This window comes from Limanda limanda, chromosome 7 (genome assembly GCF_963576545.1).
Source record: "Limanda limanda chromosome 7, fLimLim1.1, whole genome shotgun sequence".
Classification (NCBI taxonomy): Eukaryota; Metazoa; Chordata; class Actinopteri; order Pleuronectiformes; family Pleuronectidae; genus Limanda; species Limanda limanda.
This window is the reverse complement of record NC_083642.1, coordinates 4,449,272-4,468,137: the sequence shown is the minus strand read 5'-3', so window position 1 is coordinate 4,468,137 and position 18,866 is coordinate 4,449,272. Positions and strand designations below refer to the sequence as shown.

At 40.5% G+C, this 18,866-nt stretch overlaps 3 protein-coding genes across 3 annotated transcripts; 1 reads left to right on the top strand and 2 right to left on the bottom strand.

Annotated features, from left to right (window-relative positions):
* Positions 1-518: 518 nt before the first annotated feature.
* Positions 519-3,701, top strand: LOC133005282 (matrix metalloproteinase-19-like). Its single transcript, XM_061074920.1, has 9 exons — positions 519-611; positions 1,443-1,531; positions 1,623-1,753; positions 1,844-2,056; positions 2,343-2,604; positions 2,664-2,779; positions 2,920-3,084; positions 3,235-3,362; positions 3,462-3,701. The coding sequence occupies exons 1-9, from the start codon at positions 519-521 to the stop codon at positions 3,699-3,701; spliced, it is 1,437 nt and encodes a 478-aa protein (XP_060930903.1).
* Positions 3,702-3,737: 36 nt separating this feature from the next.
* On the bottom strand, positions 3,738-9,902 carry LOC133005283 (transmembrane protein 198-like). Its single transcript, XM_061074921.1, has 5 exons — positions 9,732-9,902; positions 7,869-8,154; positions 5,925-6,500; positions 5,689-5,813; positions 3,738-4,893 (listed from the first exon to the last, which is right to left on the bottom strand). Exons 2-5 carry the CDS (start codon positions 8,014-8,016, stop codon positions 4,750-4,752), a joined length of 993 nt encoding a protein of 330 aa, XP_060930904.1. The 5' UTR covers positions 8,017-8,154; positions 9,732-9,902; the 3' UTR covers positions 3,738-4,749.
* Positions 9,903-15,534: 5,632 nt separating this feature from the next.
* Positions 15,535-18,133, bottom strand: LOC133005620 (thyrotropin-releasing hormone receptor-like). Its single transcript, XM_061075365.1, has 2 exons — positions 17,357-18,133; positions 15,535-15,969 (listed from the first exon to the last, which is right to left on the bottom strand). The coding sequence occupies exons 1-2, from the start codon at positions 18,131-18,133 to the stop codon at positions 15,571-15,573; spliced, it is 1,176 nt and encodes a 391-aa protein (XP_060931348.1). The 3' UTR covers positions 15,535-15,570.
* Between the last annotated feature and the right edge of the window lie 733 nt (positions 18,134-18,866).

The following is an 18,866-nucleotide window of genomic DNA, read 5'->3' as shown; positions in this document are numbered from 1 at the left end:
ACATAAATTGAGCAACAGCAGCAGTGTTTTTAAGTCACAAGGCTGGAAAATAAATGACCCATAGTGTTTTGCAGCTTAATTGAATTTAAAAAGTTTTTTTCTTCACCTTTAGTTGGTGATGTACAGCTGTTTTTGAAAAAATCCTTCCTTTAACATTACTTAGAAGTTGTTCTGACACTTTGGAGACAAACGGCCTAATAATGGAGTAAGGAGGCGTGATCAAAACGTGAGTGCCTGAAATATGTTCTGGTGTTTTCGTCGTCTACACATTCCTCGTGCCAGTTTATCCTGTGGTTTTGAGGCAGCTCTGGAGCAGACAGTATAAAAACCAAACTTCTAAACTGAGGCAGCAGCTCCAGCTGTGATACAGGGACCAGCACCCAGAGGATGGAGGAACACGGAGGAGCCTCAGTCCTCAGCGATGACTAGAAACACTCAAGAACTTCAACTCCTTGTGTTGGACTCGGTTGAAATATTTTTTGTGTTTCTCACTAATGGAAAAAGGCCCAGAGTGTAAAATGGGACATAGGCTGGAGTTAATGGTGCTTGTTGTTTTGATGACACCAGTTCCTTGTGCCGCCCTGAACACTGAGGAGTTTACCGAGGCTGTGGTAAGACGACGCAGAAAAATGGAGCTGCTGAAACTTGAAAAGATTATTGTAAAAGTTATCATAGTTACTTGGAAACAGTTCTTGAATATACACATAAGTTTGAGCTTGCACTCGGTTTTGATTTTACAGCAACTGGGAGTTTAATTGCTTATGATTATAGATTCTATAAAATCTCAATCTGTGTTATAACATAAGCTACAATCATCAAATAACATTTTTATCTTTTTAACAGTATAAGAGTAGTATACAATAATACTGTTCATGTTATTTTAATTTGCAGAAATGACATTACAAAATATTATGATGTATTATTGGGATGGTTAAAAAACTACACTGTAATTTCTTCTCAGGGTTGTTTCTGATAACACCAGTACCATGAAATGAAACTGAAGGTTAGCATTTTGAAAAAGCATCTGCAAGAATATGTTGAGGCTTTGATTTCTTAGTAGTAGATAGTAGACAAAAATAGAACGTGGCTTTTTACTCTTCACTATGAACATTCTTTGACAGATTAATACTGTAACTGGCTGCTTTAGACGTTGAGATTAGGATTTGACAAATAAAATATATGAGCAATCAACATTTTATTTATTTTGATTAAAATATGCATCCATCGTCTATGGATGGGTCCGCTCTGTAGATGAAAACACCCACTATTATATAAAATTGTTAAATTTAGCCCCACACCCAGAGACAGCACTTAAATACTGGTTTTATGTAAATGTCCCACTGATAACAATCCAATAAGAGGATTTTATTGCACAGACAGAGCCCAGTGTGGAGTGTGCATAATGAACAGATATGTTAATACTCTGAGTTGTCTCTCTTCAGGAGTATTTAAGGAGTTATGGATATCTGCACATCCCTCTGGACAGTAAAGGCCCAAACCCTCCACCTGCGGCAATATCAGAAGCAGCAAGGTGACTGTTTCTAAAATATCTGTTTTTATTAGTAACCAGAGTCCGTTTGGTTCTTTGAATCGTGACACATCATAAAAAACTCTTCTGTCAGAATCTTTCAGAAAGTGACAAACCTGCGAATATCCGGAACCTTAGATTCCGCCACGCTGTCGATGATGAACAAACCTCGCTGTGGTCTGCAGGACTCTTTCAACAACAAGTCCCTCACATACAGAACCATGGGTGAGTCAACGTCTTCACGTTATATATTCAGATTGTTGATAAACCGCATAACATCTCAAAAAGGTTAACGTATGCTTCCTGCTGGGACAGGTTACTGGCGTAAGAAGATGTTGACCTACCGCATCTTTAACTACACCCCCCACTTGGGTCAGGGAAAGACCCGGTCGGCCATCTTCAACGCCTTCAAGTACTGGAGTGACGTGTCGCCGCTGCGGTTCAAGGAGACGCAGCAGGGAAGAGCAGACATCAAATTCTCCTTTCACAGGAAGGACAAATCATGTCCAGTTCCCTTCGATGGACGAGGTAGGAGAGAGGAAACCCAACACAACTATAAACCAAACACAACCATAACCCCAACACAACCCAACCCAACCCAACCCAACCCAACCCAACACAACCATAACCCAACAAAACCCAACCCAACACATCCATAACCCAACCCTAACCTTGGCCATAACCTTTGACCCCAACACACACAAGACACCACACATAATTTGATCATCTGAACAAACTGTCCTCCTCTAATCTCTTCATATTTAGTGAAAAGTTTTAGGATCTCAGCGTATTAAATGTCTGGTTTGATCCTCAGGTCACGTGTTAGCCCACGCCGACGCTCCCCAGTCGGGCATCGTCCACTTTGACGAAGACGAGCTGTGGACCGAGGGGAGGAGCTACGGCTCCAACCTGATGATCGTGGCGGTTCACGAGATCGGCCACGCCCTCGGCCTGGGCCACTCACAACACTCCAGTGCAGCCATGGGCCCCGTGTACAACGGGTACCGCTCGGACTTCAAGCTTCATCCGGACGATGTACGAGGGATCCAGGCCTTATATGGTAATATCAGAATACCGTCACACTGCTGAGATATGAGCTGTGTGCTGTTTACGATATGAGTTATGCAATGTGCAGTGTTGTGACCCTCTTAGGAAAAGCCGTGACTCTTCCTCCGCCCAGAAAACCAAGTCATCCGGCACCAGGGGGCGTTGCAGATCCTTGCAAAGCAACATTGGATGCGGTCATGTTGGGTATAAAGATTCTAACCCCGTCACAATGCACTTAATTTAAGAAACACAAATGACAAAGGAAGTACATTCGTGTCGTAATTCTTGCCCCGACAATGAACTGCAGATATAAAATCTTTGTCTTCCACACTGTGTCCCTGCAGGTCCTTCACATAAGACGTATGCTTTCAGTGGTCAGTACATGTGGACAGTGTCCAGCTCGGGCCACAGTTCTCCAATGCTGATCTCAGCGCTGTGGAAGGAGCTTCCCCGGAGCCTCGATGCAGCTGTTCACTCTCAGAGGACCGGGAAGTCCTATTTTCTGAAAGGTGGATTCATTTCATTGTTTCAGACTTTCCCGCCCGAGCCCCAGGGGCGTGATGTCCCACCCTGGCAGGGTTTGAACATTTCAGAGAGCTCATAAAAGTCTTATTGGAGTTGTTACAGATTTGTTCTTCTTTCCAAATGTCCTCTCACAGACGACAAGGTGTGGAGATACACGGGACTCAAACTCGACCACGGTTACCCCCGACGCTTGGCCAACGTCCCGGCAAAGATTGACTCGGCCTTGTACTTCAAAAAGAACAAGAAACTGATATTTTTCAAAGTAAGTGACAAAAAACAACATTTGCTTCTGTTAATATTGCAACACATATAGTTTTGGGGAATTGTCAGTTTCTGTAAAATAACACACTTGTCATGTCAGGGATCTGGATACTGGCTGTGGGATGAACTTGGTCCGACAGACTTCAGGTCATATCCCAAACCCATCAGCCATCTCTTCACCGGAGCTCCCAGCAGCACCGACGCTGCCTTGACGTGGACAAACGGACATATTTACTTATTTAAAGGCTCTCAGTACTGGCGAGTAAACCAGAAGCACCAAACCGTGGAGAAGGGCTATCCTCAGGACATGGCCTCAGACTGGATGCAGTGTGACGACTGAGCCACTAGAGGCCAGCGAGGAGTCAGCACAACAGGGTGAAAACAACTTCTTTATTGTGAGGTCAGCCTCAGAATAGACTTTGGAAATGTTCCTCACATTGTGAGAATCTCTTGTGTGAGGAATGAGAGAGTTATTATGATAATTGTTATTGATAATTCACGTCATGAACTAGACAATAGAAGAAATATTTGCATAATGTGATGTTTTGTTTTTCCGTGGCAACAAGACATGAATATGTGAAAAGTATCTATTAATAGACATGAAATGAATAAAGACAAACTAAGACTTTGTGTTGTGTGATTCATTAACATTAACGCTACAGTAACAGTAACAGTGATGTTCAGGCTGGAGGAGAAACTGTAAAACAAACAGAAATATCGTATTGCGTCTACTTTATAGGATTTAAACCTGAGGACTTTTTTAAATATAATTGAACCAGTTAGGGAAAAGCTCATTAAAAATTTCCTTTATTTTCTAAAATTGAATGCAGAATATGAAGAACACCAGATAAACTAGTCCTAAATGCTAATTAGGTTTGTAGAGTAGCAGTAACTCTGCTTGAATTCAATATAAAATAAATAACATAAAATTAGTTATGGACTTTTAGCTTCACCCAAATTCAACCTGAGCTGATGTCCAGAGAAACTTGTTCGTCCCCATTTTTCAGATATGAATCCTTTATTTCAACGAATGTGCTGCTGTGGATTTATTGCTTGTAACCACACAACGTTGAAACTGCTGTAACCAAAACTAATCTAGACACACACCTTTGGTCTATGTTTGCAATCGATCACCAGTTTCCAGAGAGAAAATATAATAGTACGGAAAGAAAAGGTAAACTGCTGGAGGGAGGTTGTGATCAGATGAGTCTGGTGTCTGTGGAAGTTGTATCAATTAACCTTCACATCATTCGGAGGATGATCTCCCAGCTCCTTAAATCCAGAGACGGTGGATTTGTTTTCCTCTTGAATTTCAGCCGTTTAGAGATAAAGCTGCAACACGATGAATTCCTCAGATGTGAGTAGTTTACAAATAAGTGATGAGTGTTTCAGAAGGTGAAAACAGGGGAGGAGGAAGTGAGAGGCACCATGGAGCCCGTCTCAAAGTCAAAGTCAATGAGGGCGTGTGTGACGCTGCTGCTGTTGGACGAGCCTGTTTCCAGCTGCCGCTCCTGAAGGCTCTGGAGGTAACTCTGCAACACAAGCAGGGGGGGGGACATGTTGTTGTTGATGTGATCATCCATGACAAAATAATCATACATGAGGAGCCGTGATGGAGATAACTCAAGTGCTGTGTTCATTTTGAGATGTTATTTATATATCATGCTGCACTTTCCAACCTTTCCCACCACATTTATTGAACAAATGTAGTTGCATGTTAAGATGTTCAGATTTCATATAGAAAACATGATGGGTGGCCTGAATACAAATATTTGTTCTTTAATTATTTCATGTTTACTAATGGGGACAGATGACGTTTTCCCCTTCAGCCAATAAAATAATCAAACTATGGCTAAGAGCAGCTAAAATGCTACTTACACATTAATGTTGAGCTGCAAATAATGGATTAGTTAACTGACAAGTCAATTAACCTGCGGCTACTTTGATGATGTAAGTAATGTTTATTTATATATATATATATATATATATATAACTTTTTTCGGACAAATTGATGAATTTGCAGAAAAATTCATGTAGAGAGTGGAAGCTGTTCATGAATGCATCAGTTATAGCCAAGTTATTTATGGAGCACATATTTGTAAAGCATATTTACTTAAGGTAATGCACTGTAAGCTTATTACACTAGGAGTAATTTTTCTAAATAATAAGTATTTGCAGTACTGGCGTTTTAAATCTGGTGTCTGTGGTACTGATGTGTTTTGCATCAACAAGGTATTTTGAAGAAGGAAACAATCATTGACGACAAAGTTTCCAGCAACAAGGAGTTCATTTCTGAATGAAGGCAGATGGTAAACTCGGGTACTGACCGGTGCCAGGACGTCTCCGGCGTAACGCTTCAGGGGGGGGGGCCTGCGCCGCCGGTGTGGTCGAGGTCTTCCCCTGCACTCTCTGTACCTGAGCTTCCCATGTTTCTTCTGTCTCCTGTGTGCACCTGGGGAACATTCACAGGGGAGTGTGAGGGGAACCATGAGTGTGACAGACGGCCTGTTCAACACAAAGACAGCCGGAGCCTGAATGCATCAGTCGGTGCAGATGAACTCACCTTCTGTGTGAGAAAGTCCTACTGCAGTAAACCTCCACTGCACTAACAGACCTAGAAGACTGAACACGGGACAGATCCCCATGATGGTCCCGTTATACCAGCACAGTGGTGGGGGGGTGACCTGACAGAGCAGGTCATACACCTGATCCGGCAGCATGAAGGCCCCCACCAGGTAATCCACACACAGCATCACAGTGGTGGCTCCAAACACAGACGTGTAGACGATGCTGAACAGCTTCTGCCACAGGATTGTGCAAACGGAGGTGATGATGCTGACGACCAGTATGGTGCTGAGAGGCACCCACACGGGACTGAGGCTGTAGAACTGTCCGATGACCACCAGGACCACGAGGGAGAGGAGGGTCCCGAGCTGCAGGCCGCTGAGGAGGAGTCCCACAGCTGGCAGCAGCATCGTCATCAGGCCGCAGAGCACCCCCACACCCAGGCCTAGACCCGCCTTGGTCTCCGTCCCCAGCTTGAAGTCCAACACAGGCTCCGTGTGGTACAGCAGGAGGACAGAGGTTGTGCCGAACATGAAGCCAGAGAGGAACATCACCATCTTGAAGCAGCGGTATCCTGGGAAGTCGATTAAAGACAAAGTCAGTTTACATATACATATCCAAAATGAACTGCAGAGTTTACTGATTTTAACTGATGCTTCAGCTCAAAAAGCAAAACAGAATTGAAAAATTCAGAATTGAAAAATCATATGATCAGCCTGAAAATCAAGTCTCTTCACATTAGCACTAGTTTTTGTTATTATTTCTAAATTTACTACATTTCTTCCGAGGTTACAGTTGATACTTTGAGTTTTGATGTCTTGAATAAAGACAAATGTTGTGGTTAATACAGATTTTCTTTCAATCATAATTCTGTCTCGAACGGAAAACTGGATAATCATCTAATTTTAGAGTAATATAGCATATTCAGTATATATATTTTTACTCTACATCGTTTTGAATAGTAAAATTACTATTTATACAAACTTTGAGGAAATGAGCAGGACAGTTTGAGTTTTACATGTAGAAACGCCAGTGAAAATTTTGCCAAAGTAATTTTGAAATACTGAAAATGCAACATAAAACAAACTCTTTGTAGAACTTTAGGATTCAATCAAGAGGAGCAGTTTTCTGACAACAAACAAAAACAAGTTGTCAGAAGCTAAAAGGGAAAGTTCATCCAGTTTTGTGTTTGGATAAACTTTCCTTAAACAAACATACAACAATGTCAGATCCCTTGTAAATACACAAACACAAAGGTACAGTTGTCATGTCTCTACTACAGTGGTAGTAGTGAAAGTAAAAATCGGAAAACACAACTCTAACAAAACTGCTGCTCTCCTTCGAATTAAACATTATTTAGCAATATTTATAAACTTTCTAACAGACAACAGCAAAGTTGACAGTGTAGGACTTACTGGGACTTTACTAGGAGTTTGGCAGCGTGTGTGTTTGAATAATGTCACGTGCTTTACAGAGCAGGTCGACAGGACACACAACTGCACACACACAGTTTGGTTTTGTGTTTACATTCTACACTTTATTTCTCTTACAGATCCACAAATGACTGTTTTCTGGACCAGAGAAGGTGTTTAACACAAATCCAGAATCACTTGCAGAACTCTCTCGAGCTGTCGCCAGGTTTAACACGGTGACGTAAGTGAGAAGTCGGTCAGTGCAACAGGTGGCGCTTCATATACCTCTGTCGGAGTCAGACACGGGACTGTCCCCATCTGCCTCCTCCAGCTTTGGGATTATCCAATCTAAACCCCTGGCAGCCTTCAGACACCTGCCACGAGGCCTTAAGCCATAGATACTATAGATACTATTTAAAACAGTTGATAAATAGTCAACTTGTGACCTTAAAAGAGGAGAAAACTGCTTTAAAAACCTCTGTCTCTACTCAGAGGTCCCACAGTGCAGCTCTGGGGTCATGAATACGTACCGAAGAAGCAGTAGATGAGGCCGAATGAAAGGCAAACCGAGCAGACAATGGACGAGATGACTTCATACTTCATACTAATCTCCAGCGTGCACATTTGAGCTAACTCAGCTCCTGGCTCCTCGACAGCATAGTCTGAATGTGCAGCCATCTCGGAGGATTATCTCTTCTGCTCTGGATGTGAATCTGCTTCATTCACTGGGAAACTGCAAAGTCCTGCATGTTGCTTCCAGGCCGAGAGGAAACTCCTGAATGAAGAACGTGTGCGAAGGAATTTCCTGCTGTGCACCTGCAAAAAGAAGGAAGTGTTTTCAGCGACAAACATGAATTCAGCTCGAGGTTTTCCTGGCTGCAAACTGTTATCATCCATCATGTCTTATGACCATCCTGGGAGGAAATCATATTAATTTAACTTGAAACATCATCATATTTCCAGACCACATGATAAATGTGAGAGGATGTAACTCGTTCCCACGTTCAAGCATCTGTTCAGGAACCAGAGAAGGAAACTGGGGATCCCCTCGGAGCTTTTCTCTTTCTGCTTCTTTTGTACAAGAGCAGGATGCAGATGAGGAAACGACCTGTGGCTCATTGTTCTGGGAACAGGTACTGAGCAATACGACGAAAACAAAAAGACTTATTCTGAAGCATAATGAAGAGACTCACAACCTGTAGTGGAGAAGAACTCATAACTTTAGATAAAAGTCACTACGGCAATTGAATAATAACAAATATAAACAGAAGAAATACCTAAATTTCAGCATTTAGCACTGATACATACTTATAGTATCAAAAGTATTAGTGAAGTATTACGTATGCATATATTATTGGAATATTATTACTGATGTACATTGTTTATATCACTTTTTTTGCAGCATATAAAGATGGAGGTAATTTAGATTATTTATATACTTCTGGAGCTTCTCCCTATATCATAAACTGTCCTTTTGTATGACTGTTTTTTGTGTTATTAGTCTAAATCTGCAAAAATATAAAGTTATCACAAAAATGTAGAGCATCAAATTGTGCAATATGAGCCTCAGGTGAAGAGTTAATGTCCATAGGAACTTTTAATTTGAAAAACATTTTCAATCTGCTCTTATTCTTATCTTGGCTCTAACTCCAACTATAGACACAGTACTTATTGATATTTACATTTATTTAACTTCAAATATCAAAAGTTAAAAAGAATGGCACTTAAGAATGGCACTTAAACCTTACAGCTCATAAAGATCGGGGTAGTTTTAATTTTAATTCTTCATACACTTCTGAAACTTGTGTCCATCACAGTGCATCATATTGGTTGTCTATATTTTATATTATCAATCTAAATCTGCAAAAATATAAAGTTATACAAACTAATATAGGGCAAAGAAAAGCTCAAGTTTTCCATCACTTATAATTATTTTCAACTCAGAGAAAGTGTGTAGCCCTCTCTCTCACTGCAGCCACAGTGGGTCTGACTGTAAAGACCTTATAAGCAGTTCAGGCAGATATACGCTCAGCAGATGGAATTAGAGGAGCTTTAGCAGGTGAGTGATCCTCCTCCTGTTTATGTGAACTCGGTGTCCTTCTGTAAAGTCGAGTGTAAAAACACCACAACACTTTTACTTTCTACACCCTCAGAAAAGCAACGGCTGCTCTGTACGGGATGAAAAGCTGCTGGAATGTAATTCCCCTTTTATTGGTTTCGTATGTTTTTGTGATATTCTGTCACGAAAACTGTCATTTCAGCGTCATTACTCTGCAACAAGTGACAGTGTCACCATCAATAACAATCAGGCAATATCTCACCTAAAGATGAATAGGAAATCTATGAGGATTTATCTCAAATGAAAACATGAAATGAAGAAATAATACTTCCACCTGGAGTGAGGCATCTCCACACAGCCGCCGATATCAGAGGAAGAAACGTGTCTTCTGTGGTAATTCCAGCAAAACCAGTGATCTGCTTTCCAGGAGTCTGTGATCTGTGGGTGAGACTCCGAGTTCGACTCCCTCATCTGTGCTCACATGCTCAACAGCCTGAGTCTGAGAGAGAGAGAGAGAGAGAGAGAGAGAGAGAGAGAGAGAGAGAGAGAGAGAGAGAGAGAGAGAGAGAGAGAGAGACACACACACACACACCATCTGCCCCCTAGCCACCAGCTGAGAGTCCAGCTCTCACTTCCCATGATCCCACTGGGCCTCACCTTTATCACCTCAGAGGTTTACTCACCTCAGCTGCACTTTCCATGAAGGTCAAAGGTCAAAGGTGGATTCAGGTGAAGTAACTGAGGGACTGAATAACTCCAGGGACTCTCATATCAGTGTAGCTTCACATATACAGTCATATGTTTATGATCTCTGAAACATAACTCTGGGTTTCCTTCAGTGGCTCATGTTTCTGAGAGCTCGGCCGGAGAGTTGTGCTTCTTGGATGGATTTGTTTTTGCAAATGTTTTTTATTCCCAACAGGATGCATCATGTGTTGACCTGACTTCACCTCTAGCGCCACCATGTGGTCAACATTTGGGATTAGAATTGAACTTGTCAAAACCGAGATTCACATTCAATCAGCCTCAGTTGTATTTTGTGCTCGTTATTAAATATTAGCCCGTAACACACTAAACTAAGAGAATGAAAATTAAATATTATTTAATATTTAGATGATGGTGATAGGAAGCACACGGTCATATTTAACATTCTGGTTGAACAAAAGAAAAGAATGAGGCAGAATCAAATTTGAATGAATACTACTGCTACTTCTACTACACCTATTACGTCTACTACTACACTAATAATAATAATAATAATAATAGTAATATGTGTTATTTGTTAATGATTGGCATTTTTATTATTAGTTATCCTTTGGAATTCAGCTACTTTGATAGTAGCTGTTGTAGTAGAAGTTTTAGTTCAAGTTATGAGTGTGTTCTGTTGTTATAAGTCTGTTGTTAATATATAATATTTGTCAAATGTGTTCACTTCAGCCTCCACAAGATAATTTATCGATGCCAAATTCAAACCATGGTGACAAACATTCGTTTAGCAAAGATATGTTTTCATGCTACATTTGTCAGAGGAAGACTGTGTTGTTTCTCCTTTTAAATGACATGCCATAAAAAAGTAGTTTGAAAACACTTACACAAAAAAAGCGGATTCCCAGGAAAGCTGTATATTATAATAATATCCTGGACGACCAAGCTAAAATCGTATTTATAGACCTCGATATAAAACTGAAAGTCTCCTGACGCAGCTTCGAGGGGAACACTGTGTGAACAGAGTTATATTTTATGTGTGTGTTTTTAGTGGAGCATAAAAGACCTGAATGATGCCACGGAAACAACAACCCATGTCAGGAGGGCAGAGCAGATTAATAACAACAGCAGTGATTGTCATATTACCACGGGGACCCTGAGCCTCAATAAGGTCGACTGTGAATCGGAGCAGTGTTGAAAAGCGTGGTTCTTCTTGTGAGCAGCGTAATAAAGACGTCACCAGTCTGTGGTGGTTTCATTAAACATGTCTTTCTGTTCCAGTCGATCACAGGAGAGCAGCTGTTTCAAAAGGGGAGAGATCAGGTCCATATTTCATCCTCTTGTTCTCAGACACGACAAAATAAATATGTAGTGGTTGAGATTATAATGGATCTCAACCACTCTAAGGACTCATAAATATGTTTTTACAGTTTGGTATTGATAACCCTGCAGCTTCCTGAGATATGAAAACATACAGTGATCAATTCATGAAATCTGTGTGTGTGTGTGTGTGTGTGTGTGTGTGTGTGTGTGTGTGTGTGTGTGTGTGTGTGTGTGTGTGTGTGTGACTGCAGAGCAAACAGTATTGATTGGAGCCTTTCAGCCCTGTACATGAAATGTGATTTTTCACCTGAGTGGTTTGATGATCAATTAAAGTGAAACTGAATAAAATTGGATGATTTCGATGTCTCACCCAATTTTTTTTAATTTTTTTAATCTCTACTGAGCAGATTCACCTCAGATCTTCATGGTACAAATTATGGAGCTCTGTCATTTCTATATATATGTGACAATCGCAGTTTTTCAAATCCATCAAATAAATTATCAGGAAGTATTTTAATTCTAAAAAAACGTAAAACAATATGTTTTCAACAAGCAGTTTTCTTTCTGCATGTCCGGTGACACCATCATTTATAGATATGTATAGTCATGCTTCTACTTAATGCAGACATAAGTATGCATAACCACTCTGTGTCGAGATGATCAATCTAAAGGTTATATAAATAATTCAAGAAACGCTCCCATATCCCCTGGTTTCCCTTTATAGGACAAGGACACATACTTAGATTGAATCAGATAGAAATTACAGAAACGTATGCAGAACATACTTCTCACCTCCATTAGACAGATCGATTAACACCTCACGTATGGTTTGTCTTGTCTTGAGTCGCCTGATAGTTTCACACGTGTATAAATAACATTTTAAAAAAGACTCTGAGTGAAACATGCATTGAAGGCTCAGGAAAGTTCAAAGTACGCTGTGATAGCCACTGATCACTGTGCAATGTTTGCCGTGGCTGAGCAGAGGAAAGATGAAAGCTTTTATTCACGTGTGCTTCACCGGGAGATTTTAATGGTTCGGCCACATAATGCCGATCTCGGGATGCGACCAGCAGACGCACTTTTGATGTTTGTTTTCACTCCATTTTTATGACCGTTCCAAAAAATGTGTTATCATTTTTATGCAGTGCAGTGCAGACAGTTTCTGTTGGTGTTTTTAAACAGATCTATAAAGAAAAAGTATTAAAATGCATAAAAGATCAAAGATTTCATCCTTTTTGCTGCTTCTCATTATTCCTGTGTTCAGCTTCTTTTGTTCTTTCTTGAAATAATCCTGGTATCACATTGCTATAGCTGCACTTTTTTTATTTTTGTTTGACTTAATCCTCTCCATGACAATGTGCTGCTTGTTTCCTGGTAACTCTGAAAGTAAATTAACCAAAATCAATCGACACCTTGAAAGAGAACATCTTTTATAATCAGTTCACGGAAAAAATGGACGTACACAGAGAGCTGCAAGCATCTTATCCAGCATCACTTTAATTTACAGCAGATGTTAAAAGCTTAGGCGGTCTCATAGCAACCACTCCTCAGCCCCCTGATTCTAAAGGACTGCATGTGAAAGCACAGGGAAGTAAATACGATGTGTTGTATGATCAGTGACAGTCATACATGAGACTCTTTTTAGGACTTAATCACAAGATATTATTAAATTAATCATGTTTAAAGCACACAGAGTTGTTTGAGACATCACCTTGATTAATAATAAATGAAGAAATATTTATTCCAACAATAAACTGATAATAAACTCACATGGAAACAGTGATTTTTTATATTTCAACCTGAAAAAGACTTGATTCTGTAACTCAGTTCACATCTTAGTTCAACCTTTACCTTTCTTTCTATGTTGTTCTTTTTCTCACTTTAATTTGTTCCAAAATTATCCTCAAAAAGAATTAGCACCTACACGTTTAGTTGTGCTAAAATCCCAACTCCTGCCTCCTTACTTTGTCTCTTATTAACAAACAGACAAATTAATTCAAACATTCGAGGGCTAATCAAGAAAATACTGAATAGAAATTATAGACCATCTTCTCCCAGCAGCGTGATAAGTGACCTGAAACAACAAGGCTGCCCTCCGATGATACGAGGAAGACAAGAGCTCTTCTCAGAGGCGGTGAATTATTCATTCTCAGAGGAGCAGCTCATTATTTTCATTTATTATAAAAGAAAATTTTAATGTATTACACCGGCGCCTATGCTTTATTCATGATCTTTACATAATGTGAGGTATGGTGGTTTTATTTGAGATTTATCTGTAAAACACATTCAGCATCACTTAGTCAGCGCAGGGCTGAAAGTTATTACAGATCCAGAGATGAAAGTTCACTCAAAGAAAACCCTCACATGAAAAGACGGAGAAGAAAAAACGGTCAGAAGCTCTGAAATAATGAGATCTAACCTTTTTCCACTCTGAGGGTAAAAGGTTGTTGCTTTAGAAGCAGTGGGTGTATCTGTTGTTGTTGTTGTGTATCTGTGTAGGACGTTGTGTATTCGGTGTTTGTCTTGAGCAGAAAAATTAAATCCTTGAATCTTTCTCAGAAAAACTAACTTTTCCTGACAAACATATCGAATTTCTTGTGAATTCCAACTGATGTTTTCTTGGGCAGAGCTGAACAGAAGAAATAAATGGCTCCGCTATAGAAGCCTCTTCAGCTTTGTGTATATCTGGCTCCCATTGATTCTCCCTCAGACCCTTGTGACATCTCCTTCATCATAAAACCCCTCATAAGGGTTTATCAGCCCTATACAGCCGGCTCAGTGTTTTGAGAGGCTTAATTGCTTTAGATAGATGTTTTTCAACGTGACTGAGAACAAGGCTCCTGCATTAAAACACACTGACAGGGTGGATTGTTGACAGTGAGCTCAGTCTACAGGCGCCAAGTTCATGATAGGGTCCCTACAGAGGTTTTTAAATTTGTCATACATGTTGCAAATTATTCGTATTCGTTATATATAACTTATATTAAACACTATATACAATAACCTTGTGGTTTGACGTATACACTAGAGAGTACAGATGATTTATTTAATTAAATATGGAAAACAATTTGCTTATTAATGCAAATCAAAACAAAACAAAAAATCTTTTATTCTCTATTCACAACTCAGTGCTGTGTGAAACAGTTCGACTTATCTAAATCAATGGAAAGTCACGAATCACCGGATAAATATCTCTCAAGATTTATTTTAATTTCAACACAGAAAACTCTCGTCAATAGAGAGAATGACACATCTTTAGGATCGTAAAAGGGACAAAGTTCAAAGTTCAAAGTACAAAGTAACATGACACAGGATCTGTAACCAGTAAAACGTTTCACACACGTGTCTTATACTGGTTTTCTAGATAGTCAACACCAGGTTACAGGACAAAGAGAGAGCTGGATACATTGAGATGCAGGGACATGCAGTGTTGGGTCGGACATGTCGACAGCATTAACACAACAGCGAGCAATTAGCGTCACCATGTTTCTTTTAATCACGTACTTGCTGTTGGAGTTGTTGCACCGGTTGCTAATACGACAGCTTTGTTCTCCTTATCGGACTCGGCTGATGTTTTGAATGAGAACAAATTTGTTTGCTAGTAAAGCTTCGGTCACAAGTTCCTGTCAGACTGAAAATCGGATGTGAATTATTTTTACATGTAGAATTACTCTGGAGTCGGAACTGATATCAGTGGCCTGGATTTCAATAACCTCATTAAACACGTATATTAAAGGTCCTGTACACAGTGTTTTCAGTTACTTATAGTACATCTCTAAACTTGCTGAAATGATGGAACTGTTCTGATAATTACAATTTATTTTATACAGCGCCAAAGCAAAACACAAGCTATTTCAGAATACATTTCAATTTGGGAAGTTTTATTTTCAGGATCCCCAAAGTGATTATGATTTAACCTCACGAAAGAACAATCCAGAATACCGATACTTACAACACAGTTACAATACTGAAGCCAAATTATCACAACTACAACACAAACACAATTTGCATAACAGCAAACACAAACCATATCCACAGATTCCAATACTTTTTAAAACAGGTAGAAATAACAACGTTTTTTAAACTTTAAAAAGAAAGACAACCATCAATAATTAATCACACACAGTTTAATCCCGGAGCTTTTATCAGGAGATGCTGAAGGTGCTTGTGTCGTCAGCCTTCACGTTGAACCTCTTGAGGGTTTGGCCGCTCACGTCCTCCTGCTCCGTGATCGGCTCGTTGCTCTCGTGGGACGAATCCTTCATGACGCTGTAATACATCGGCACGTTGTACTCCACCGCCTTCTCCTTGTGCCGCCAGTTGCACTTGCACAGCTTTTTGAAGGCCACGCGGAACTTCTGGGACATGAGGTTGTAAATGATGGGGTTGATGGCGCTGTTGGTGTAGATGCACATCCGGCAGAAGAGCAGGAACCAGGTGTTGTGGTAGGGCGGGTCGATGAAGGAGTTGACCACCACCAGCGTTCGGTAAGGCATCCACAGCAGAGCGAAGAGGACGACCACCACAGCCAGCATCTTCGTTATCTGTTGGTGCAAAGTGAGGGAGGTGGAGGAGCAAGGGAAGAAAAGACAAGAGTGATGAAATCCTGTGATAATAATAAGGAAGAGGGCAATTATAACATCTTATAGCAGACTCAGTGAATGACTCAACGTTAATGCAAGAATCCGCAGCCCTGCTAGCTGCTGAGCGAGGCGCTAGTAAAAGCTGACGATGCTAATGTCAGTATTGTTCACGATCACAATGTTAAAGGTTGAGTTTATGCTAGAAAATGTGCAAATATGAAAGGTCGTCCACATTGGAAGGATGACACCTTCCTTCTAAAGGAGACTTGAGAAGCTCTTGTATAAACACAGGGATTTGTTCCTCGATATCATTTTGTGAAAATGAAGTTGGTTTGAACCCTGGTATCTTCTAAACTGTGGGAGGTTGGGTGTATTGACTGTTGCTGAACACAGATTTGCCAATTCTGACATGTGAGGCTACGGACGATATTTGACCATCTACCAAACACCTTTGCTGAGGAAACACTTGCAGCTGAACATGCTGATGTTTTATCATAATGTTTACTATGTTTACTTTGTTTACCATCTTAGTTTAGTGCATTAGCATGCCAACATTTCTAGCAGTGGAAAGCTGAGGCCCCTGCGGCCACCAGAGGGCCCACAAGAACCCTTGAAATGCCCCATGAGGAAGATAGATTTGTTTTAATGACGTATAAGGATCCATTAAGTCCGTGGTGGCAATCATACAAATATGCGATATTATGTTAACTGAATAGCAAGTTAATACTTCTGGTTTAATCAAGTCCTGCTAACGTGACACCAGCTCCTAACAGCGGATATGACTCTCATACTGTATATGCTCATAACGAACGCATATAAGTAAACTACAGAAAATATTGTGGGTTACACAATTATTATTATTATTAGTAGTCGTGGATTGATTGCAGTACATTTGTCGTGCATTAAACTCAAAATCCTGACTCCTCCTCACATCATGGTGCCACCGTTTTCCCTGAACACAGTGTCGATGTTCTTCTGGATTCATTATAGCTGTGACGACCAAAGCATCATCTTCAAGCATAGCCAATGGATCTTTATTGAAAAGGGCAATTCGTATTTCATCTATTTTTATGTTTTTTATGTCTGTGGGTAGAGCAAAAGTAAATTGCTTGTACCAAGGTGTCTGGGCCAAAGTAGTGAACCAACCAACGGACATCCTCATGGTTTCCTTATGATATTAAATATATATAAAAGGTGAATAATCAAGATTTAGAAAACTCTGACCCCATCAAGGTCTAAGTAAAAACAAGATTTAACTTAATCAGAAATCTACGATGTCAATATGTTCTCATACAGATGTTTTCTTGTATTAGCTCTAAACCTTCCGTCAGTCGGACCCCTCCAGTACCTGTTTCCGAGCGGAGACCGCACCCTTGTTGGTCTTGTTGCTGCTGTTGGAGTGACCCTGGTGCACCGAGCCTCCTCCCTCTCTGTCGGTGAGGTGCGACGGCAGAGGACTCATGAACAGGATCCTCGCGATGAGTCCGTACAGGACGGTGGCCACAGTGAGCGGGATCCCGTAGAACAGGGTGAAGTCCAGGAAGTAGATTGGCATGTAGAGACTCCTGGAGACACGGTAGCCACAAGTGACCACCACGCCGTTGGTATACACGGTTTCGTCTGTGTCCACTAAGAAGAACCACATGATGCAGTAGAGTGAGGTGAAGACCCAGACTCCAGCTATGATCCTCTTGGCCCGGGACACGGTGCATATGAACTGCGCCTTTATGGAGTGACATATCGCAATGTATCGCTCGATGGTGAACGCCGTGATGGAGCAGGACGACACGTTGATGCCCAGGTACTGAAGATAAGTTATACACAAGCATCCCGTGTAGCCGTAGATCCAGAAGGAGACGGCGTCGGAGATGTTAGGAAGCCCGGCAGCCAGGAGCACGATGAGGTCAGCGACAGCCAGGCTGACCAGGTAACAGTTGGTCGGGGTCACCATGTGCTTGGTGCGCAGCACGACCAGCACCACCATGATGTTCCCAGCAATCCCAACTCCACAGATGAGCATTGTCAAAAATATTGTTATGACCTGCTCCTCGAGAGGGTTCAGAGGCATTTCTGTCAGATTTAAAACCTGGGGGACATCTCGGAAGATCGTCGTGTTGTTCTCCATCGTGTTGAAATAAAATTCAGTTGATCTCCAGGAGCAGAACACAAGAATCCTAGAGACGGAAACGCAAAGAAAGACTATTTAAGAACAGTACGACAGTTATTGAGGTGGATGAGAGTTGATTTGTTTTTATTTATCTTTGTCAAAGAGCAGGGTACTCAATCAATCAATCAAATTATATTTGTATATAGCCAACATTCACAAATATTTCGTATATAAGATATAATGTTTTAGCCACTTCCTATTCAATTTTTAAATGTAGTCATTGAATATAAGTGATATGACATCTTTAAATAAAACCTTTATGTCAGTTTTGATGTAGAGGAGAGTGAAGAGAGAGTAAAAGTTCTAAACACTGATATCCATAAACATCCATGTGTATTTTGCATTTCTCTTAATTTGAGCTCTGAAACAGTCACATAGTTGTTTTCCTCTACATATAATATAATGAAAAAAAACTTGCACACATTAAAGTAACAACCTGATCCTTTCCTTAAAAAAATCCTTTCAAAATTTAAGATTAACATTTTGTGGTGAGTAAAATGAAAAAGAGCCTTATCAGAATTAGTGCCCTTACCCTTTCTGAAATAAAGCAGAAGTGAATCCCTTAAAAAACGAACAGTCGATTCAAGTCAAGACAATAAAACCATTCGAGAATAAAACCATATTTTCAAGAGAAGAGAAGTGAGAGCTTACCATCCTTTGCAGCTCAGGCAGCACTCACTCTGACACGGCC